Source organism: Arvicola amphibius, chromosome 10 (assembly GCF_903992535.2).
Source record: "Arvicola amphibius chromosome 10, mArvAmp1.2, whole genome shotgun sequence".
Lineage (NCBI taxonomy): Eukaryota > Metazoa > Chordata > Mammalia > Rodentia > Cricetidae > Arvicola > Arvicola amphibius.
In genome coordinates this window covers 50,677,994-50,699,472 of record NC_052056.1, presented here as the reverse complement: position 1 = coordinate 50,699,472, position 21,479 = coordinate 50,677,994, and the positions used below count along the sequence as shown (strand labels likewise).

The following is a 21,479-nucleotide window of genomic DNA, read 5'->3' as shown; positions in this document are numbered from 1 at the left end:
GACTGCTGAGTGGTTCCCAAGGGCAGAATGAATAGGATGGCTTGAATGCATCACACTGTCTACCTGAACTAAGACGTCCAGTGTTGAGCATAAGCAGGGGCTCATACTTAACGACATACAAAGTCCAGAAAGCACATGAGAAATCAGGTTATATGCAAGACAAATGGATGAGTAAAAATAAGAAATACTGAGTAAACCCTGGCTATGATGCTTTTTAGTCAGCATACATAAGACAGAGTCCTTTTTTAAATGTATGGTTATAGAAAACTGGCCATTTCCTTGTTCAGGACAGTTGGGTCAGGGACACTTCCTGTTATCAATAGGAAACTGCTGTGCAATTAAATGGATCAATGATGCAGTGAGCTAAATTAGTTTCTTTATAGTCAAATAATTGGACTAGCTGTGCATTCTACAGTATTTTAGTATGTACAAGCATGATCTTTGAGTCTGTCGTATTGGACAATGTCTGGACTGTTTTAACCCATCGATTTGAGAAGAAGTAAAAGGTGATAGTTAGGAAAGGCTTTGAAGTATTATCAATAAAAGGGATCAGGGGATACACATCTGACACACAGAATGGCTTTTTGTAGACTTAATGAGTTTTTAAAACAATTTACAAATGTGACCTAGTTCAACCAATACTGTAATAATTTACCCTAAAATATGGTGCACCATACTGTTATGTATTTCCTGTGTTTAGGTCTGGCTTATGGAACATTGTATTGCTTGTTGTCAGTGGTATGTAAGTAAACTGGCCGTTTGTCTGCAGCTCTGATTTGTAGCCATTTTCTTTTTCCATGGTATAAACACTGGTAATGGGCCGGTGGTAAGTGGTTAACAGTTACCCAGCTCTTGAAATTTGTAAACAGCCAACTGCCAACTTCAGAGATGGGAGGAGCTGACTCCAGAAGACCACTACAAGTTAATGCACACAATGGCAAGAGATTGGAAATCGTGCACTTTGGGGACTACGAGCCTTTGGGCTATCCCAGTTCTCCCAGTCACTTTAGGAATGTTTTGTGCTTTAACTAACACATCTCGATCCAAGGTGTAGTGTCCCGTGCAGAAGCTTTTGCTTACGGTAAAAGAAAAGCAACTGAACACAAATGAAAATAAATCTCTATTCCCTTGCAGGAGAAACTGACCACCAGTGAGGGCTCAAAAGCAGAGCAGAAAGTTCTTAGTGGAGATGTTGTGACATGAGAAGAAATAAATTTGACTGTTGCCTGCAGTTCTTGGCACGAGTTTCCAAATGGTTCTCAATTTCCTGAAACTTTGAGGTTTTCGAGCATACATAATGAAACTTCTACCAAAAACTAAAAGGGTTCAGAGTCTTTCAAGTCGGGGGACACAGGGAAATGCTACATGTGTCTGTGGACGGCAGAAGGACTTACACCCTTTCTTATAATCTACCTGGTGTGTTTCACTGTTTTGGTGTGTTTTCTGTTGTGGTCACAGAATGATGCAGATGGATGGGCTGGATAACTGAGGAACAGCAGAAGCTCTTTAGGCTCATGGTTCTTACTAAGACGTCTAAGCACATCCACCACACTGTTATCTGACAAGAGCCTTTATGCCAAGTCACAACATGTGCAAGTGTGACCATGTTCAAGACAGAAGAAACGAAGTGCGTGCAGGAGGCCAGGACTCTCGGCTGGTGTCTGCCGTGGGGGCAGACTCGCAGGACTGAGCCTCTTTCTAGAGGTAGTGTCAGGGTTGAGTTGCTGGACACCAATTAGATTTTAGAAAATTGAGCTGTGGGTGTGGAAAAGTCTAGATATTTGATGATAGAAGTGTTGGGAATATAAAAAATATTTTTCTTCCTAGCCAACTTGGAACTGGAATCTGGTTGGTTGAATCTCTGAGGCTGTGTCCTGCGCATAAGCTTTTGAGAGAGGAGCTGGAAAGGTCACTAAGGGGCATGAGGGCAAATGGGATGCAGGATCTTGATGAGGAGTGGGGATGGCAGGGTGAGAGGGAGGAGATGTGGACCCGGAGTTCTGGGGGCCGGGGCGACGCTGGGAGAGCTGTTCGGCAACAGTGAAGATGGTGCCCATTTGTTTTCTAAATGGGCAGCCAGTTTCTGTTTCTTTTTTTTTCTTTATCTCTCGTTCATTTTTTACATTGTGTATTATTTTTCTATGCTACTCATGCCCCATGGTGGGGCTAATACTAAGGCAACCCATAGGATACGTTTTAAGAAAAATGACTTTAGGTCCTATTTAAAGGTCTCCTCACACTGAAATGTTTTGCTTACTCGTACCCAGGAGGAAAACAATCTTTCGATGGGTGATTCTTTAGATAATTGTGTATCGGAAAAAAAAAAACCCAAAACCAACACCCATGGCTAAGAGGTGCAAATTGAGAAGGGGATTCAGGTACTTAGGTATCTGTTAAAATATTCTTTCTAGTTCTTTGAGACTTTCATATAATGTATTTTTATCACACTCACTCCTCCCCCAATTCCTCCGAGATCCAGCTCCACCTCCTTAACCAACTTCATTTCCTTTTAAACCCACTGAGCCCAATTTGTGTTGCCCAAATTCTCCTAGAACATGATAGACCCACAAGGGTCATGCCCTTGAAGAAAACTGACTTCCCCTCTGTCTTAATTACTTTTCTATGGCTGTGAAGATACACCATAACCAAGACAACTTATAGAAGAATTTATTGGGAGTTACAGTTCCAGAAGGTGAGTTGTTGACCATCATGACATGGAGCAGGGAAGCAGGAGATAGGCCCACCACTGAAACAGTAGCTGAGACAATCACCAGGAGACAGAGAGAGCCAACTGGAATGGTTGGTTACCACCAGGGACAGACCACCTTCTAATAGACCCAAGCAATCAAACATGGGAGCCTCTATAGGCCAACCGCATGCAAGCCACCACTCCCTCCTAGAAGCTAGCAATTGCCAACAGTTCCTTAGCTAGGCATGGGGACACATAGGAGTTTTTATTAAGCTGCTCACTTGATTTTGATGCACAGGCAATGTGAGGACTTTCTAGCTTATTAAGGAGAACGGTCTGCAGGGCAGGGCCTGAGTAGTAGCTGGGCAGAGACTGCTGAGTCAGCCAGGGCTCAGAAGACATCCAAGAACTTCTCAGAGCAGCAGTTCGGGCAGCGGTGGTTGTAGGGTGCAGCAGCGGTGGTTGTAGGGTGCAGCAGCGGTGGTTGTAGGGTGCAGTCGTCTGATGGCCAGTTTGAATATCAGTGTCCTACCTAGGGCAAGGACAGAGACTAAAGGGGACAGCCCAGGCCTGAAATAAGGTGCTAGTCATGAGGCAGCAAATCGGGTTGGAATTTTGTGTCTGAATGAGAAGCACACAATCACAGAACTCAAATCCTTGAGACATTACTTAGACATGTTAATATGATCATGCTCATCAATGCTCTCCTCTCCTGCATTTTAAGTGACGAAAAACAGCCTGCAAAAACAGGAATTCAAACCAATTTTACTCACCTAAGTGTAAATTTCTAATTTAAAAATATAATAAACTGCTTAAGGTTTGTAGTCTGGTTGTTAGGCACATGAATTTTTTTTTTTAAAAAAATGAAGCTATGATAATCATTGCAACTTGACCACAAACAAGGCCACATATCTGCCTTCTAAAATTCTATTATAATATTGTTTTAATATATATGTATACACACACACATACACACACACACACACACACACACACACACATATATATATATGAAGGTGGGATTGCTAGGGCTTCATTCCATGGTCCTATGCATAATAGTCTTGCATTTTGCCACTGAGTTATACCACGGTCCCCTGAAGACCTTTCTTACTTGTACACAAAGTTTAAGAAGAACATTGGGTCTTGTAATCTTAAATTGACGAGTGAATACCTTACACTTCTGTGCTGTTGCAAATAGGGAGCATGGAATGTTTGCATGATCCAGGCTGGGAGCTCTGAATCAAATCCACAGGTGTCTCATCTTCTCACACGAGCTATTGGAACCAATGAAGGGATGGAATATGGAACAAGATTTCATACAGTTACCACACCTATTAACACAGGCTTGTTCTCTGCGAATTTTTAGGAAAGATGTTCTGACACTATTAAAAACTAATATAATAATAATAATAATAATAATAATAATAATACCTAAGCACTAGTGGAAAATTTAAGGAATAGGATAGAAGAGAAGAAAATAAAACCTTGGTTGAAGTGATCAAGTCTTTGTTCTGTTTGGCTGGTGGCAAATACAATTGTAACTTTGTTTCCCTCAGTGAACTACAGAATTTCAATGGAAGGCCGCACTGTTTTAATACATTGGGCATTTAAATGCAGGAGAGGCTGCCAAGTAGCCTGAAGCCTATGTCACCTGAAAGAACCACTATTTCAGATTTGTAAGAAAGTTGAAAGAGTCTAACAGATTTCTACATCTCCCTTCCCAGATTCTCAAGATGTTAACAATTTATCATAATTTCCATTGTTTTTTAATGAAAGCCTTTAATGATTAGTTAACAATATCATGTCACAGTGAGTTTTTGAAATTCAGTACAATTCTAGGCACCTGCTGGGAAGACTCGAGGAAAAGAATCCAAAGTTGCAGGAAAGAAGCATTTTTACTGCTGTTTTTTATTTGTTGTTTTTTTAAAAAAATTTGCAAGGTAGTTGTATATATTAATGGGTACAGTGTGTGATTTCTGATTTCAACACATGAATACAATGTGCACCGAAATCAAATCAAGGTGATTGGGATTTAAATATTATGTCATGATTTATCACTTCATCTTTCTCTGTACATGCTTAATTACTTCATCTTTCTCTGTACATGCGCGCGCGCGCGCGCACACACACACACACACACACACACACAACCTTTCATTCCCTAAACCATTTAAGCTGCTGCCATGACCCTTTATACCTAAATCATAGTGTATTATTATGCATCAATTCTTTTCAATAGCCACAGTTCAAATAATCCAACTCAAGAATTTGAGATGCAATTATTTAATCTACAGACCTTACTAATCTTTTTTTCTGTTTTGTCAAAATATACTTTGTAGCTATAGTCCCTATATACTTCCTGGTCCAGAGTCCAATCCAGAACTACTGTGACATTCAGTTGTCGTCATGCTGCTAGTCAGGAACAGTTCCTTGGTCATTATCTCTCATCCTCTAACCATCTTTGAAGCATCCAGAGCATTTTGTAGAAGTCTCTCAACTGTCTGACATTCCATTAGTAGATTCAGGTTATGCATCCCCAGTAGGACCCACACAAATGTACGCTCTCTCTCCAGGTAGAAAATGGTATTTGCCCATGGCTGGTGATGCTCACTTTGATTAACTTAATGTAAGTGGTGTGCAGCAGATTTGGTGTGCAGCAGATTTTCTAGTGAAAAAACTGACAGGCTTTCTTTGCGTCTTATCTTTCCTACATTGAAACCATGCGGTCACTCCATTTCTTGTCAAATTTCCACCTAGTAGATTCAGCACTCATTGATGATTCTCACCCCAATTAGCTACCGTGGTAGCTGCCAGCTGGTATTTTTCTACACCCAGCATTCATTTCACACATCAGCCATTCTATTGTAAGGAGTGCATTCCCATCTCCTCATTTACCCCTCGTCTATTTTTATCTGTATGGCCGGTGGTTATTCTGAAGTTCTAATTCATCACTATGATGCTAAAGCTTTCTCTGAATCTGGCTGTCCATTGGACATTTCCCCATCATTCTTTGAGTACTTTCGTTTACGGCAAAGACAGATATTCTTGGCATATAAATGTTTTCCTTCCCTGTTTGGGAATCAGTTTTCTAAAAGGACTGGTTTTATTTTTAAATTTTTTTTTCTAAGTAGAAAATTTAGATATCAGGGTCTGACATCTAGCTATTACACATCCTTCTAGTTGGCCAGTCACTGCCTCCAGACTCTTGCAGAGTATATAAGTGGGAAACGGGGGTTGGGGAGATGGTTCTGTGGGCAAACTGCTTGTGCCAGCATGAACATCCCTAGCACCCAACACAAAGTCTGGTGTGGCCCAATGTGTCTGTAAACCAGCGCTGGGAGACAGAGGAGAAAGGAAGATTCCTGGGGCTCACTGGTTAGTCAGGCTATTGGTGACATCCAGGTTCAGTGAGAGACTTTGTCTCAAAATGAAGGTGGAGATCCACGAGGTAGATACCCAGATACCTAATGTTGACATCGGGCATCCATAGCTAAGACTGAATCTAGGCAAGGAAGTTCCCAGGGCCAACTGCTATGCTTCCTGTTTTCCACTGGGCTCCTCCACTGAGCACAGGGCGGAAGGATTCTAGACTTTCATAGTGCCTATCTTCCCACTGTGGATTAGTCCTCTTTACAAATCAAATAAATTCTCTTATTTGCCATCGTGTTGATTGTCATCCTCTTGGGTGGTAGTTTATAATAGATATTAATTTTCTCTTATCCAAACTTAGAGAGTTTTAGTGACCACAAAAGATGTGCTGGTGTGTGTGTGTGTGTGTGTGTGTGTTGGGGTATTTGTCTAGAAAGTAAGTGTTAAGACAAAAATTTAGGGGAGAAAGGTATTACGATTAAAAATGATATTTTAATATGTTGTTCTAAACCATTTTTAAATCAAAATTACTACCAGTGCTTTTTGCTTCTTAAAATAATGAGACCGTTTCTTGCTTTGTGATCCTCTTATCTGTTTTTCTCTCCCAGGTTAAAGACTGCTCTTTAGTTTTTCATTTAGATAATTGATCTCATGCATACTTGGCTGGCCTCAAACCCAGACAAACCTTAGTCAGGAGGTGGTAGCACACACCTTTCATCCCAGTACTTGGGAGGCATAGTCAGGCGGATCTCTGTGAGTTCGAGACCAGCTTGGTCTAAAAAAAAAAAAAGAGATGACCTTGAACTTTTTTTTAAAAGCTTTCCTTCCTTCCTTCCTTCCTTCCTTCCTTCCTTCCTTCCTTCCTTCCTTCCTTCCTTCCTTCCTTCCTTCCGTCCTCCGTCCGTCCATCCGTCCTTCCTTCCTCCCTCCTCTCTTTTCCAACCTTCTTTTCCTCCTTCCTTCTTTCCTTCTTTTCTTTCTGTGTGTCTGTGTGTGCAGCCATTTGGACCATGGTGTTCGTGTGGAGGTTAGAGGAGAACTTTTGGAACCTGAGAATAAAATTCCAGTTAACAGGCTTGGCAGCAATGCCTTTACCTACTGAGTCATCTTGCAGGTCTATGGGTTTGAACTTGTGACTCCCTCTTGGGTGTTACATTGTAGGTGTGAGTCACCAACTGGTTTATATAATGCTAAGGATCAAACCCAGGGCTCTGTGCCTCACAGATGAGAACTCTTGTTAACTGAGCTACGGCCTGCCCCCACCCCCTAAAAGCTGCTCTTCAATATTGCTTATTGGCCGATTTATAAATTCTGGTCTAGAAAATTGCTGAGAAAGTTTCCTAAAAAAAATAGTGTCAGTACCAGATGCTGATCACGAAGCTCATTATGGCGGGTTCCACAGAACACTGCTTAGCATAGCTGACTATACAAAACGGCAGGATGTAGACATAGGCACACTCATCTTTTCCTTTAGTCCAGAAGCTCAGTCAAACATGGAGGAACTATTACTTAATCAAAGAAAAGTAATAGGTTGTACATGTCAACATGGACACTGTTTTTTATTTTTTGGCTTTGTTTATTTTCAAGTTAAGAAGGTGATAATGAAACTGTAGAGTTGCAGCAAGGGAAGTTCGGCTCCCTATGAAGAATTCCACCACCTAATCTCAGCTCCTCTAATAGATAAGTACTAGTGGTCACTGTAGAAGGAGATCAGCGCTGGAGGTCACCAGAGGTGCCAGGCCTGTGTCAGCAGTCTAGGACATGACAGCAGCAGCATAAACATGACACATGGTCATACACACAGGGAATACCAAGATAATGAGCCACCAAGCAGGAGCAGGACACTGGCAACGGCAGTGAAAGCGACTCTGAACCGGAGAATTTTTAAGTACTTTATTTTAAATACTATATTCATTGTAAAGGCTTTAGCCATCATAATCACCATGATACAATACCTGTGCAAAAATACCCACTGAACATGCTTGAGAGGTATAAATTGGAAATCCATGCAACATTAAAAAATCATTTCATATAAAAAACAAATAATCAGAAGCATGAAAGCCCGCATGTTTTAATAGAAGCCTATCGCTGACTCTGGGGTAGCAGCCGCATGCATATCTCGAGTCATATTGCTCTTCTCCTTCAGCTTGGACTGCAGCAGCGTGTGCTCCACAACACCGATCCTAATGTCCATCTGAACAGTCTCTTGCTTCAGTTTGGTTAGGCTCTGCTTAATCTTCACCAAAGGAGCTGGGGATAAAAACAGCACAGAATAAAAATGTTCACTTGGAGTATCAGTTTGTTAGAGAATTGCCTGACATTTTCTCCACTTTGTCTTAAGCCAGAAATAGGGTTAAAAACGCAGCCAGTGACTCGCTGACATTCACACAGCTTTGCACTGGTATTTTAAACACCTGAGGCTTTTCGAATGGGAAGTGGTTCAATATTTGATGTACTGAGGCTGAATTTTCTAACTTTTTCTAGGAAAAGAAGTGCTAAGTGGGTATTTAAGGAGGTGTTCAACAGGGTTTTACTACAGGAACAGGGAACAGAATAGTTAGAGGGGGAAGAAAGATACAGTTGAGATCCAAACAATGAGCCAGTTAAAAACACTGCCAGAAAATGCCCACATCTTGCTTGATTCCCAGCCTGCCTGCAGAGCATCAGGACCCTAGACAAACTTTCTGACATAAAAAGTCTGGGGTGATGGCCACTGGCCTGGGTCAAACTAAACAGTTTGTAATGGAGGATAATTACTGAGAGATTAATTCTCTATTTGAGCCCTGCTCTGTCAGGACTTCCTAGAAGGAGGGGGGAAACTTCTAGGGTCATCCCATCACTACACTGGTGTCATTTGGGATAATCTTAAGGTCTTTTTGTGCATAAAATCATGAAAACAAAGTAATATATTTTAAAACTCTGTTAGAAGAAAGCAATACTTAAATATTTCCCACTCTATCTTTGAGTCATTAGCTTAAATCAATAAAATCTAAATTAGAGTGAATATTTTTTTCTAAGTTGATTGATAATGAACTTAGTATTTTGAGGATCAGACATCATTTTTGTGCCACACATCTCTTTTAAAACAAGTAAAAATGGACTATTTTAGATATGCGTGTGCATGCGTGCAGGTGCACATGCGCACACATGATTGCACAGATGCGTGGGGGTCAGAGAACAGATTTCAGGAGTTGGCTCTCTCCTCCCATCTTGGGGTCTGAGACAGAACCGAGGCTGCAGGCTAAGTGGCAAGCACAGGAGTGGAGCCACACTGCTCACACACAGAGACGTCAGCCGACTGGCACTACTGTGCAAAGGCCTCCTGGAAAGTGGTTCCTGAGTCCAGCCCCGGAGGAAACGTGTACTCACTGCCATCTGTCATGCTGCTGCCCTTCTCTTCCATTTCTTGCTTTACCTTTTCTAATTCTTCTGTAACCTTTTATTGAAAAAAAAAACAAGTCCTGTGAATGCTAAATTTTAATGAACCTTGAAATTTTTTGAATGCCGTATTGAGGAAAATCAATTTAGATCTAAGGAAATAAAACATTAAGACTATTCAATAAAAGACAATGTATGCAGATACACAAAGCTTTTCATTTTTAAAGAACGGCTTATAAAACACCCGCAAATTACTTTCACATTAGCTTCCTCATGCTGCGATATTATAGAATGAAAATCAAGTTGTTTGCAGTATGAAGCCCTTAAACTGTGCAATTATCACTAGCACTTACCATGCTGCTCTCCAAAAAGTGGTTACTAGTAAATACAACGTTACTAGAACCTTGGCTTTCTTAACAAGATCTTGGGATCTTTCTAACAGTGTATTTATCTGGAGACATGTCACCTTTGCTTGTCTAGGCCAGTAAGAAAACGCTTATATCCTATGGCGAGATCCAAAAATGCTTTATTGCTTTCTCTAAACCAGAAACTCTGAACTCTAAGAGACATGAGCGTTATCATAAAGATTTCAGATTAATCTGCTCTTGGTATCAAGATTACACCATTTCAGCCTTTGCGGGCAAAATTCTATGTCAGCAGTATAATCTCTAAAATTATATAGAAAATATAATCTCTAAAATGTGAGTCGTTTTTACATAATCTAGGGCTAGGCTGTAACTACCGTAACCTAGTCAGCTTTATTTCCATCGTGCTGGTGAGGAAAGTCTTCCCAGGGAATAACGTGCTCATCCAGGCAAAGCAAATTAATTTCTCCCAGGCACCTGAACCATCACAACTGGGGACAACTACCGACTCCAGAGGACTAAGTGGTCCCTGGACGCCATTCAAGTTTTCATTTACCCCCCATTAGTGAGCACTTTCTTTCCGAGGAATGTTTTATTTGCTTAGAAACACAACAGGACTAGAGTCTAAATATTTCTAATGGTATATTTTGAAATAAATATTTCTGAAATACTCTTCCTAAGAGAAACTTAATTTCTACACTAGAACTTATGAAAATCGTGCTGCCTTGTAACTATAGGCAGTCTCAGATCTCAGTCTTACACTGGCTCCTGACAACGTTGTCTTTACAATTGACCCCCATCATCTGCCGTGTAAAATGAGAATATATATCAGCTCCTTCTTCTCTGGTGAGACCAAGGAAGAAATGCAGCCACACTGCAAATATTTTAGAAGTCTCTGAATGAAGAGGTTTCAGTCACCTCAGGTGTAGACAGAGCTATCCTCTGGACCACACACTACTAACAGCAACCGCCGACAATACGCTGTCCGTCTAAGAGTCACATTAACACTGGCCACAGACGCCTCCCTCGTGCTTTCCCCGCTCTTCTATTATTAATTACTATGTTAAATAAAGATTAGGAAGGTTATCAATGCACTAATAATAAGAGCAAGTTTAATGATTAATTTAATTCAACAACTTTAGACGCCTTAAAAGAACAAGAGAAGGATAATTGGTTCACTCGTTAGTGAACTCCTAAAGCTGATGGCTGGACGTTGGGAAAGGAGTTCACTGAAATCAGCAGCATTCAGTCAGGGGAGGGCTCGGCCTGCCTGGGGCCCAGCTGACAGGTGAGCAGAGCATCAGCATGCTGGGGTGTACCTCAGACAGGAGGCGGGTCCTCTCCGTTACTCCACCATTTCCCTGCTGGTAGCGCTCTCTAGCCTGAGGAGGAGAACACTGTGTTTAGTGACAAATCCCGAGCAGGAGTAGATTACTTAAACATGACCTCTGTGTGTGTGTGTGTGTGTGTGTGTGTGTGTGTGTGTGTGCGTGTTCGTGTGTGTGTGTGTGGTTTCTGCACAGCATTTTATGGCACCCCCTTATTTGTGAACACATTTATGAAAGTGACATTTAACTGTAGCTATTTCATGTCCTTATTAATAGGCGCCATGCATTTAAGTGAAGCACTATAAAATGACGAACTACTGCAGCCTTTCCATGCAACTCGCACGGGCACAGTTGACAATAAAACTGTCCTCTACCCTTCCTAACACTCTGGGAGGGTGACTCTCGGTCAATCTAATTTGTGTGCTATGCAAGAGAAAATTAGTTCTAGAAAGAAAAAAAATCAATCAAAGTAGCGTATGAAGTTCAGCAATTAATAAGGATTAATAAAGTGGATGACAGTGCAGCCAACTAGAATATGTCCTCAGGAACTAATCTAGCAATCAATTATTCAATATTAGTGTTAGATACACAGTGGCTTAACCAGAGGACATTTTTAAAGCAAAAATACTCATGAATTCATGTGTATATGAGAACAATAGATTCAAAGAGAATATAATAAAAAGTGTAAATTATTTTTGACTTAGTCTTTGGAAACTTTTGAAGACACGAGTTATCGCAAACTTATTTTCATTATTTTTCTACAGTAATTCTTTAATCATTCACTGACAACTTCAAAAGTATATATACAATGTATTCTGATCATTTTTTACCTTCATTGCCTTCTCCCAGTCCCCACCCTGCTGAACCCCTATTTGCATGTATTCTTACTAGACTAGCTAAGCATCAGGACAAACGGGATTTTTCTTATACATTCCCAAAGAAAGCTATGGGATTTTCACAGCTGTTTGCAGAAACTAGGGGTTTGGGATTTTATTTTTTTGAACAAAATTCTAAAACGTTGAAGGAATAAAAAAACAGGTTTCATTTGATTAATTAAATTGTTTGCCTCTTGCTGGGCGGTGGTGCTGCATGCCTTTAATCCCAGCACTTGGGAGGCAGAGACAGGCAGATCTCTGTGAGTTCAAGGCCAATCTGGGCTACAGAGTGAGTTCCAGGATAGTCTTCAGAGCTACACAGAGAAACCCTGTTTTGAAAAACCAACCAACCAAACAAATAAATAAAATTGTCTCTGAATTCATCTTGCTTTCATGTTCCTTAGTATGTAGCTGAACGCCATTGTGCAAGGGCTGTTCCCTCTGACACATGCAATGCATACTATTCTTTCTCTTGCTTTCGCAGTGAATTAGCGACAGACTTCGAAATGAAACATAGCATCCTGACTCTCTCTCTTAGTTCTAAGTCATGATCACCAGCAGCAAGCCTATATTTACCTAAATAAAATGAAGAAGTGTGTTTAGGGACTCCTCAGGGAATAATCATTTCTATCACATATGAAACGGAGATTTCTCCCACCCCCCGCCCCCTTAACTTCAAGTGGGCAGAATGCAAATGTTTCTGTTGATGAGGAATTTTGAACATTATGTATTCTTTGATCCCTTCACACTTGTTTACAATGTATTTAGATCATATCCACCTCAAGCTCTCCCTCTTTCCCGTTTCACAATTTATAAACAAAATACATTGTTTTAGGGATTAGGGTCATGATTTTGAATAAATCCTTGAAAAGCATTTTTAAGTTACCTCACTCAGCTGGGCCTGGGCCCCACGATATTCTTGAACCAAGTGCTCAAGTTGATTGTTGATGTACTTTTCTCGGCTACCAATCTTTTCCAGAGTCCGACTAATTTCATTATGGAGTTTATCCAAAAATCCCTAGAAATTCCATGGGATTTTTATTAGATAAAGGAACAAATATGCTTTACAAAACTGGTGAAAACAATGTAACTATTCTTCAACACACTCCACAAATGATCAATCATGTGTGCAGAAGACTACAGTTTGACTATTCTTCAACACACTCCACAAATGATCAATCACGTGTGCAGAAGACTACAGTTTGAAGCTTCGGCAGCAAACCATGTTTATGATTAGAAACACTTCATCACACCATTTTAATTTTTTTAAGAAGCCAGATGTGATGGTTCAGTTCTGTAATCCAAGCACCCTGGACGTTGAAGCAAGGGAACTGCCGTGGGACCCTCTCTCCAGAAAAGAAGAGCCTGACAGTGTCAGTCACCTCTTGTCCTCATGGACACCAAAACACCTGAAGCTAATGTCATTATAATAAGTTGCATATAAACTTCAAAATCAAAGTAGCCAAGGAATAATATGGCTTTATGAAGTCACAGTTCAAAGCTGATGGGAATATTACAGCTAGAAGTAGAGTCCCAGATCTGGACCTGGACTAGCCTGGGATCCACAGCTTTGCACTCGAGCTTGTGTCTTTGTGGCATTCTCTAAAGATCCCACTTCTGCCAGGGTAACAAGTCTGGGAGAGCTACAAGTCCCAGCCACTGTCAGTCTAGGGTGCATGCAACATTGGGAATCAGAAGAAAGACAGATATGTGGCTAAAACATCTACTAGATATATATGTGCCATATGTGCTATCCATACATACATATGTGTGTGTGTGTGTGTGTGTGTGTTTATATATAAAATACAAATGGATTACAGGAGTGTACTACCATGACTGACCATAAACAGTTTTTACATAAGTAGCTTGATTTATTTGGTGTAAGCACTAGGGCTGTGAAGATGTAATGCGGTATATATAATTAATCACCTCCTGAGAGATGAGGATTGTATATGCTCTCGTTCAAACTCTACCATAATAGATCTAGATGAGTAAATCATGTTGGTTTGTCTGAAGTGATTCACATACCTTGGTTTCCTTTAGAGCTGATTCAATTCCACTTTTGTGCTGGTGCATTTGGTCAACATGGATCCTCCAATCCTATTAGTATAAGCACACACAGAAACAAAGTAAAAGAGGCCACACTTTCTCCTTTCCCCGGTCTGTTGTGAAGTTGTGCTTTTTATCCTTATTACTCGGTAGCTGTCTTATTTCAGGTGGCAGAGTCCTATATACAATTCGCAATCAAGAATATAAAGAAGCACGTGGGGGGCACTTTCGAAGAAAATGTCCTAAGTAAATGTAAATTATTTTATGTGTTCACATAGTGATATCTGATAATTTGAATATAAATTATTCCTGCACTGCTGGTGGTTAATATTTATGACTACTATCAAAATGAAAGAAAATCTAATTATTAGCAAAGAAATACTTGCTTAAGCAGTAACGATTATGTTTGCCAGAAGCAATGCTCAACTCTTTCCTCAAATATCATGTATCAAAGATTAGTTTGTCTCCTGAAAATGAGAATAAGCTTTTTCTTCAGGAAGACTTCTGAATATCATCCTTAATAAAGGAAGCCTATACTGATTACTGGAGCCTAATGCTACAGGCCTTATTTTAAATTGATGTCAACCGTGTAATCCCCTAAAATACTTCAGTTTATATCATTATAAGGAAACACTTTAAATGACTTCAGACATACCAATCATGAGAGGTAAACTGAAGTAAGTGACAGGACTAGGCTATTCTCAACCCCATAACTCTGTTTGCATAAACTGACAGGCTTGCTTGTGCTAGCCACAGAATTTCTTGAAGAAAAACATGTCATAGTTCACTGTGCTGACTTTTCCACTTTGAAACATGCCCATAGCAGCAGGGTAACAAATGTTTTGGGCACTTCAAGCATACTCTGCGAAATTTAATTCGCAGAGAACCTCAAAAAGCATCTAATCTCACACTCATCACCTCACAGAATAACAAGGAGAGGCCTGGCTACAGAGGGCACAGTGGAGAACACTTGCATAGCAGTGTAACCTCCTGCTTGACACATACTGCCAGTTCAGGGGTAAGGGGACAAAAACTGTCACCTGACCCTAGTGAGGACTGCAAAACAGAGCACAAACAAGCACTGTCCTTTCCTGGATTTTTCTGCCTCATTAACAAAACATCTTAAAATATAAAGGTCCTTCAAGGTTATCTCCTTACCCACTTATCAATTAGGTAGCTCAACATTTTCATTTTACGGCTCAAAAAAGACCTCTTTCCCACCCAAGTCTGACTGTGCTATCTGGTAAAGGACAAGGCCCTTCCCACTCAGCAGCCAGCAATGGAGAAGTGGGTGCAGGAGCAGGAGCTGGGAGCTCAGTCAGTTCAGATGACACCTCCATGGAGAAGAATGTGACTGATGAGAGGCATTATTCATTACAACAATGGCAGTGCAAATTAGACTCGAAGGGGGGTGGGGCTGGGAGGAGTTTGGGAGGGAGTAAATATAATTAAAACACATTATATAAAATTATCAAAGAACAAATAACAATTTAAAAGACAAACTATGATCTAACATGTTCCCAAATTATTCCTATACCTTGGCTCCAAAAAAGCTTTTAGAAGTCTTAATAAATACCAAGATTAAATATTTACATGTCTTTCTCTTCACCTATCACTCTATTTCTGTCTTTGTGTACAAATAAATGTATACAGAAAGACACACACACACACACACACACACACACACACACTTTTATCTATCACACACGGTCCTGATTTATTATAATGGAAATATTTAAGATAGTTTGTGGTCTCATTTTTCTGTTCAGAATTATATGCACAAATATAGTTCTGCAAGCATTGCCATTCAAAACGATTTGAGAGTGGCAACAACACGACTCTCCATGTTAATTATGATAACTTACATAAAGAACTCTAGAGCTAGAGTTCTTATGGAGCCTAAGTAACATCTCAATGGGATGTGCAAGAGGAGAGGAAGGTCGGGATGAAAGAAACACAAACAAGGAAAACAAGAGGAACACATCAGTGTAGGCTGGCTCTGAAGTGGGAGGGAGAAAGGATTGATCATCAAGAAATCAAACTGAAGAGGTTGAGTAAATTGCTCCAGGGCTTTATTCCTAACAAGTGAGGAGTGTGGTTTTACCACGTGGACAGTGGCCTGCTATTAAATGTCGTTGGATTGAATTTTCAAGTCAAGCCTGGGCTTTGAATAAGGACCCACTAGAAAAAGAAGATTCTGAAGACTGGGAGGAGACCAGTCAGGAGGCTGTGCAGTGGTCCAGCTCACACAGGTCTAAAAGGAAGAGCGGGATAATCCAAAGGATCTGTGGAGTCACGACAGGCAGGGCATCCTTGCCTGGGGAAGTGTGAGTATGGGGTGGCTGGAGTGGAGGTGGGGAGGAAAAAGATAATCTCCTTGGGTTCTAGATTGACAAATAAATGGAATAGTGACCAGTGTGACACGTAGCAAGAACTGGACAGAGTAGGGTAGCCAAAAATAGCAAGGAATTGGGTTTGAACTTATTAAATTTCTCTAATTTTTTTAGGCAATTAAAGTACAACACTAGTCATGATTTAGAAATATCTGCCAGAAAAATCCAAATAAATATCTTATTAAAATATCCAAGGACATATTTCTTGATGAACACTGCTTTGAACAAAAACAAACAAACCTTTAAAATATTCTTATCTTTTAATCCAGAAACCTTAACTGCAGAAGTATTCCCACCACAAATTGGAAAAACACATAGATTCATGCACATGTTTTCTGTTAAAATACTAGAAAATAATATTACTAATTTTGTATAATTCATTCTACCATTTTAAACAATGCACATGGATTAAAATAATTCTTAAAACTTCAAAGCTAAGCAGAACTCAGCAATACATTGTTCAGAGATACACACAGGTAAAAATACCCAGAAAACAGGGAAAGAAGCTAAGAACAGTGCACAGACTTGGAGATCGTAGTTACTATGGATGAGGAAGGAAGAGATACAGAGAAACACACAGGTAACTTCAGGGTGCTCCAAACTCAAGCCAGAAAAAAGGCTGGTTTTATTTTTGAGATTTGAAACTCTGTATTTTGCATTTTATATATATTAAAATGTGTTAAATGTTAAGTTCTTTTCTCTTTAATGATCAGCAAAAATGTATGCTTACATACATTTTTAGAATACAGATAATAGAAAATACAGTCCCCAAACATTAGGCATTTAAATTATTAAGTTATTATTATACATGTTTAAGTATATTATGAGTGTGCATGTATGTTTTTACATTAACACATAGGTTTGAACATAGAATATTTTTATAATTATAAATTATATGTTGTATATAATTTATATATTTTATAATTTATGATTATAATTATAGGATAAGTTTTATTTTTATTGTTTATTTTTTCTAAGCTTTTTAGCAAATTTTATTGCATTAATTATCACAGGAAAAATAGAGAAAAATATTCTTACAGTTGTTTAAGAAATTCCTGAAAAGGTTTTAAGGTTTTAACACAATTATAATGGAAAGTAAGTGTTACTATAACTGTGACATTTTAAAAACTGAATATAAAAAGAGAAAGGCATACATTTGAGGGCGGGCAACTGAGATGGTTGAAAGCTTTACAAAGGTTTGTGTGGTAAGAATGGAGGAGTGATGGGTTTTAATGATATGTAAGGATTGAAGCCTACCTGGATCCTAGAAATAAGTAACACTAAAAGGAACTATTCAACAGTGCTAGCAATTCAAACATTTGTGGAGAATGCATTAAGTTACAGCCACTTTAGTGTAACTTTACATATTTGAAACACAAAGGTTTGGAGAGGTAGTAGATACTGCCATCCTTTCTGATCCATTTCTCCCTTCCCTCTACAGCTTAGTGAAACTCGCTGGCTGCTAACTGGAGGAATGGACTTCCCTGCTCCACTGGTGGTCTTGGCTGTGTGATTCTTTTTCAGTGGAATGGTGGACTGTATAGAAGTTGGAAGAAGTGTCCATCTAAGAGTGCCTTTGTCCTATCTTTCAGTAGAGATAGGGAGGCTGTTCTATTCCAGAGCTTTTTAGCCTGAGCTTGGGACTGAGATGCTTTGGGCGCCACTAGAATTAAGCTGCATCAAAAGTTTTCTCAAGTCAGGATAATGTGCTGCGGTTATTGTTAGGTACTGTGGTTTGGAGACTGTTCATTGCAGAGGATACAACTACATATACACTTTATACTGAGACAAACTAGGTTTCAGTGTTATGTCTAGAAAATGTGTTTCCAAACCTGTGGACTTTTATACGTCATACACAACTTTGTGATAAAACAGCCTGCTGAGGCGTTTACAAGGTTGAACTACGGCCTCTTTCTGTTATGTGTCCAGTGAGCACTGTGTGCTGCTGGAGTCTACTGGAAAGTATTCTATGTGCTCTGAGGCATCTGGTGTAGGAGGTCCTTCTGTGTGGTGCTTTCATTAATGAGAAAAAGAAACTGCCTTGGCCTGTTGATAGGGCAGAACATAGGTAGGTGGAAAAGATGGAATTAAATTCTGGGTGGAAGAAAGCAGGTCAGGGAGCTACTATGGAGCCATGGGAAACAGATGCTAGTAATTTTACCCTGTAAACCACTGCCATGTGGTGATACACAGATTACTAGAAATGGGTTAAATTAAGATGTAAGAGTTAGCCAATAAGATGCTAAGGTTATTGGGCCAAGCAGAGATTTAATGAATACGATTTCTGTGTGGTTATTTTGGGCCTAAGTTAGCCAGGCGGCCAGAACGAACAAGCAGGCCCTCCTCCTCCAGGTATCTCTTAGTGCTCTTTAGACATTTATCCTGTCTGCTGAAGATCAGTGTCTCACCTAATTTTACAAACTTTTTCTTTCAGTGGAATGGAGAGCAGTAATGACCCAGCAAATAACTTCCTTGGACTCACTTCTATTTGCAGTGTTTATCATTGAGCCCTGGGCCATTTGGCATGCTGGGGACTCAACCATTCATCTATAGTCTCAGTTCCTTAGGCTTCTTATTTTTCAAAATCACCTCATACAAAATCTCATAATTCTATCACTCATGAGGGTAAATAACAAAGGTATTATAAGCACATCCCTCTCCCCACTCTAAATTCTTTGGCATTAAATTATATTATGAATCTTTTCCTTTCAGAAAGGGGAGAATCGTAAAGAAGTAGCTCTAGCTGGTGATTCACAGTACAGCATACAATCAAAATGGATGCGATCTGGCTGCGGCTGTTAGGTGACTGAAGGCTATGTGGTTCTCTGAGTTGCAGTTCAGCAGAACATCACCTGACTGGTCTCCTTTGTATACGGAGGTTTAGTTTAGTGTCTTTTTCTTTTTGGGGGGGATGGAGGAGTGGTGGTTCCAACTGAATGACTAAAAGCTTCTCTCTGAAACTATGGGGCAAGGGATGCAAAAATAATATCATGAGTTATGGTCGTTGTACGTCTGTGCATTAAGTATCATTAACATATAACTTGTAAAATGTCAGCCTCTCCCTTCCATCTTAACTCAGGCATGAGCTTCCGTGCTCATGGACAGACACAGAGTTAAATTCTGCTACCCAAAAGCCAAAGCAGGAGTCTTGTGTGTGCTGGGATGTGTTCTAGGCTAATGGAAAACTCATGGCACCACACAGAAGAACCTACTAGCTCTTGGGATCTACTGGAAGCTTTTGCTTTTCCCTCAAAGCAGGAAGAGGGCAACCATGTTACCTCTGAAATGCTGCGTGTCCCCTTTCTCTTCTGTTCTCACTGTCTGTATCTCAGATCCACTACTGACAATTACCAGTGAAATCTCAATTCAATGAGGCTTTGCGGTTGCATTTTAATAAATATCAAAAGTGCATATTAGCTCTTAGAGGTTCTATTTTATATAGTTATCTCATTTTCCCCATTAAGGCTTGGTTTCAGTTCAGAATTCCTCTAAGTTCTCCTGGTTACTGCCTTGTATAAAGGAAGAAATCCTGCACTCCAGCTCACAGGCTGGGAAACAAACTGAGGTTGTTTGATTTTTACAGTTTACCATTAATTGAAAAGGAAAGCAAATGTGCTTTTCTGTCACAGACAGATTTCCTTTTATATCAAGCAGTCACTTTCATTTTTTTATCCTGTCCCCCAATTTCAGTAAGAAAAACAGAGGTTATGAGAACTCCCTATTCAAACATGTACACTGAATGAAATCATTTTTTCAGTTGTTTGTCTAAAGTATGGACACTGGGGAATCTTATTGCTTCTAGTCTGCTCCAGATGAACAAACTAGATAACCCTGCAAGGTCTATCTTTAAAACAAAATAAACAACCTACAAAGACAAATTACAGTACTTTCCTACAAATAAGTGAGCTTCAGTAGGTGTGTACACACATGTATACACATGCATATACAAAAATATATAATACATGTATACACATGCATAAATACATAATACATGTGGACACATGCATAGACACATACATATCTACACACATATACAATTCATGTATACACATAAACATATATACACATACATACACACATATAACACATGGGTGTGCACACATGTATGCATTTAGGCTAGTCAAAAGTCTGTTGCATCCTTGCATTAGTGTAGATTAGGATCTCTACAGTCACATGACTCTTATGGTCTCTCTAAATCTAATGAAGACAGCTATAGTGTTAACAAGCATTGCATTTGATAGATGTAAGCATTATGCCAAGAACTGCTGGAATCTCAGTATATATATTTTGTCTAGAGATTATCCAAAGATGCAGATATGAAGGCTTAGCTACTTTTAAGTAAAAGCCCTGAGTCACACAGGTAAATCCATCATCTAGGGCAAACCTATGTGGATTATCATCACATAAATATCCCAATGAAGTGCACTAAAATGTAACCCCAAATGTTAAGAAGACAATGGGTAAGCATGACTTTACTCTTATTTGTGGCAAATTTGAATCTTCATAGCCTCTGAAGTCTCAAGTCGTGGGCTTGATTGCTAGCAGGTATCAGAGGGGGTAGAAGCTTTAAGTGGGGCATGTGAGAGATATCTGGGCCACTATGTGCAGGCTCTTGAAAAGGGCGGTGGGATCTCAACAACTTCTCTCTCCCAAACTCTGACCATGAGGAGAGCAGTTTACCACACTTCTACAATGAAAGAAAAGCATGATCTGCTGCTGCCCCACAGCAACAAGGCCAGCAGAAGCCACCGACTGCCGCCCAAAGGAGCCTTCTCTCTACAAGCTGGCTAGCATGTTTCTGTTAGTAAAGGCAAAGTTAGCACGGTTTTTAGTATTTGAAAATTTACAAGAGTTAATCTATATATTAACTGTCTAAAATGAATTTAAAATGTTCACAGAATCAACAAATATAATTAAAAACATTCTCATTAGGATATATCTAGACCCAGATGGCTTGAACCGTGAATTTTCCCAAACATTTAATTAAAAAGGAAAGGACAATCATGTATAAAGTGTATTGTAGAGTAGAAAAA

The 21,479-nt window shown here is 39.7% G+C and overlaps 1 protein-coding gene across 1 annotated transcript in view; it reads right to left on the bottom strand.

The window, feature by feature from the left end:
- Positions 1-7,936: 7,936 nt before the first annotated feature.
- Positions 7,937-21,479, bottom strand: part of Ift57 (intraflagellar transport 57) — a 63,453-nt gene continuing 49,910 nt past the window's right edge. The window contains exons 7-11 of the mRNA XM_038346068.1: positions 14,033-14,104; positions 12,891-13,022; positions 11,121-11,183; positions 9,428-9,494; positions 7,937-8,308 (exon numbers count right to left, since the gene is read on the bottom strand). Of these exons, the coding sequence (XP_038201996.1) occupies positions 8,130-8,308; positions 9,428-9,494; positions 11,121-11,183; positions 12,891-13,022; positions 14,033-14,104 (513 nt within the window). The 3' untranslated portion in view covers positions 7,937-8,129. The remainder of the gene's footprint in view (positions 8,309-9,427; positions 9,495-11,120; positions 11,184-12,890; positions 13,023-14,032; positions 14,105-21,479) is intronic.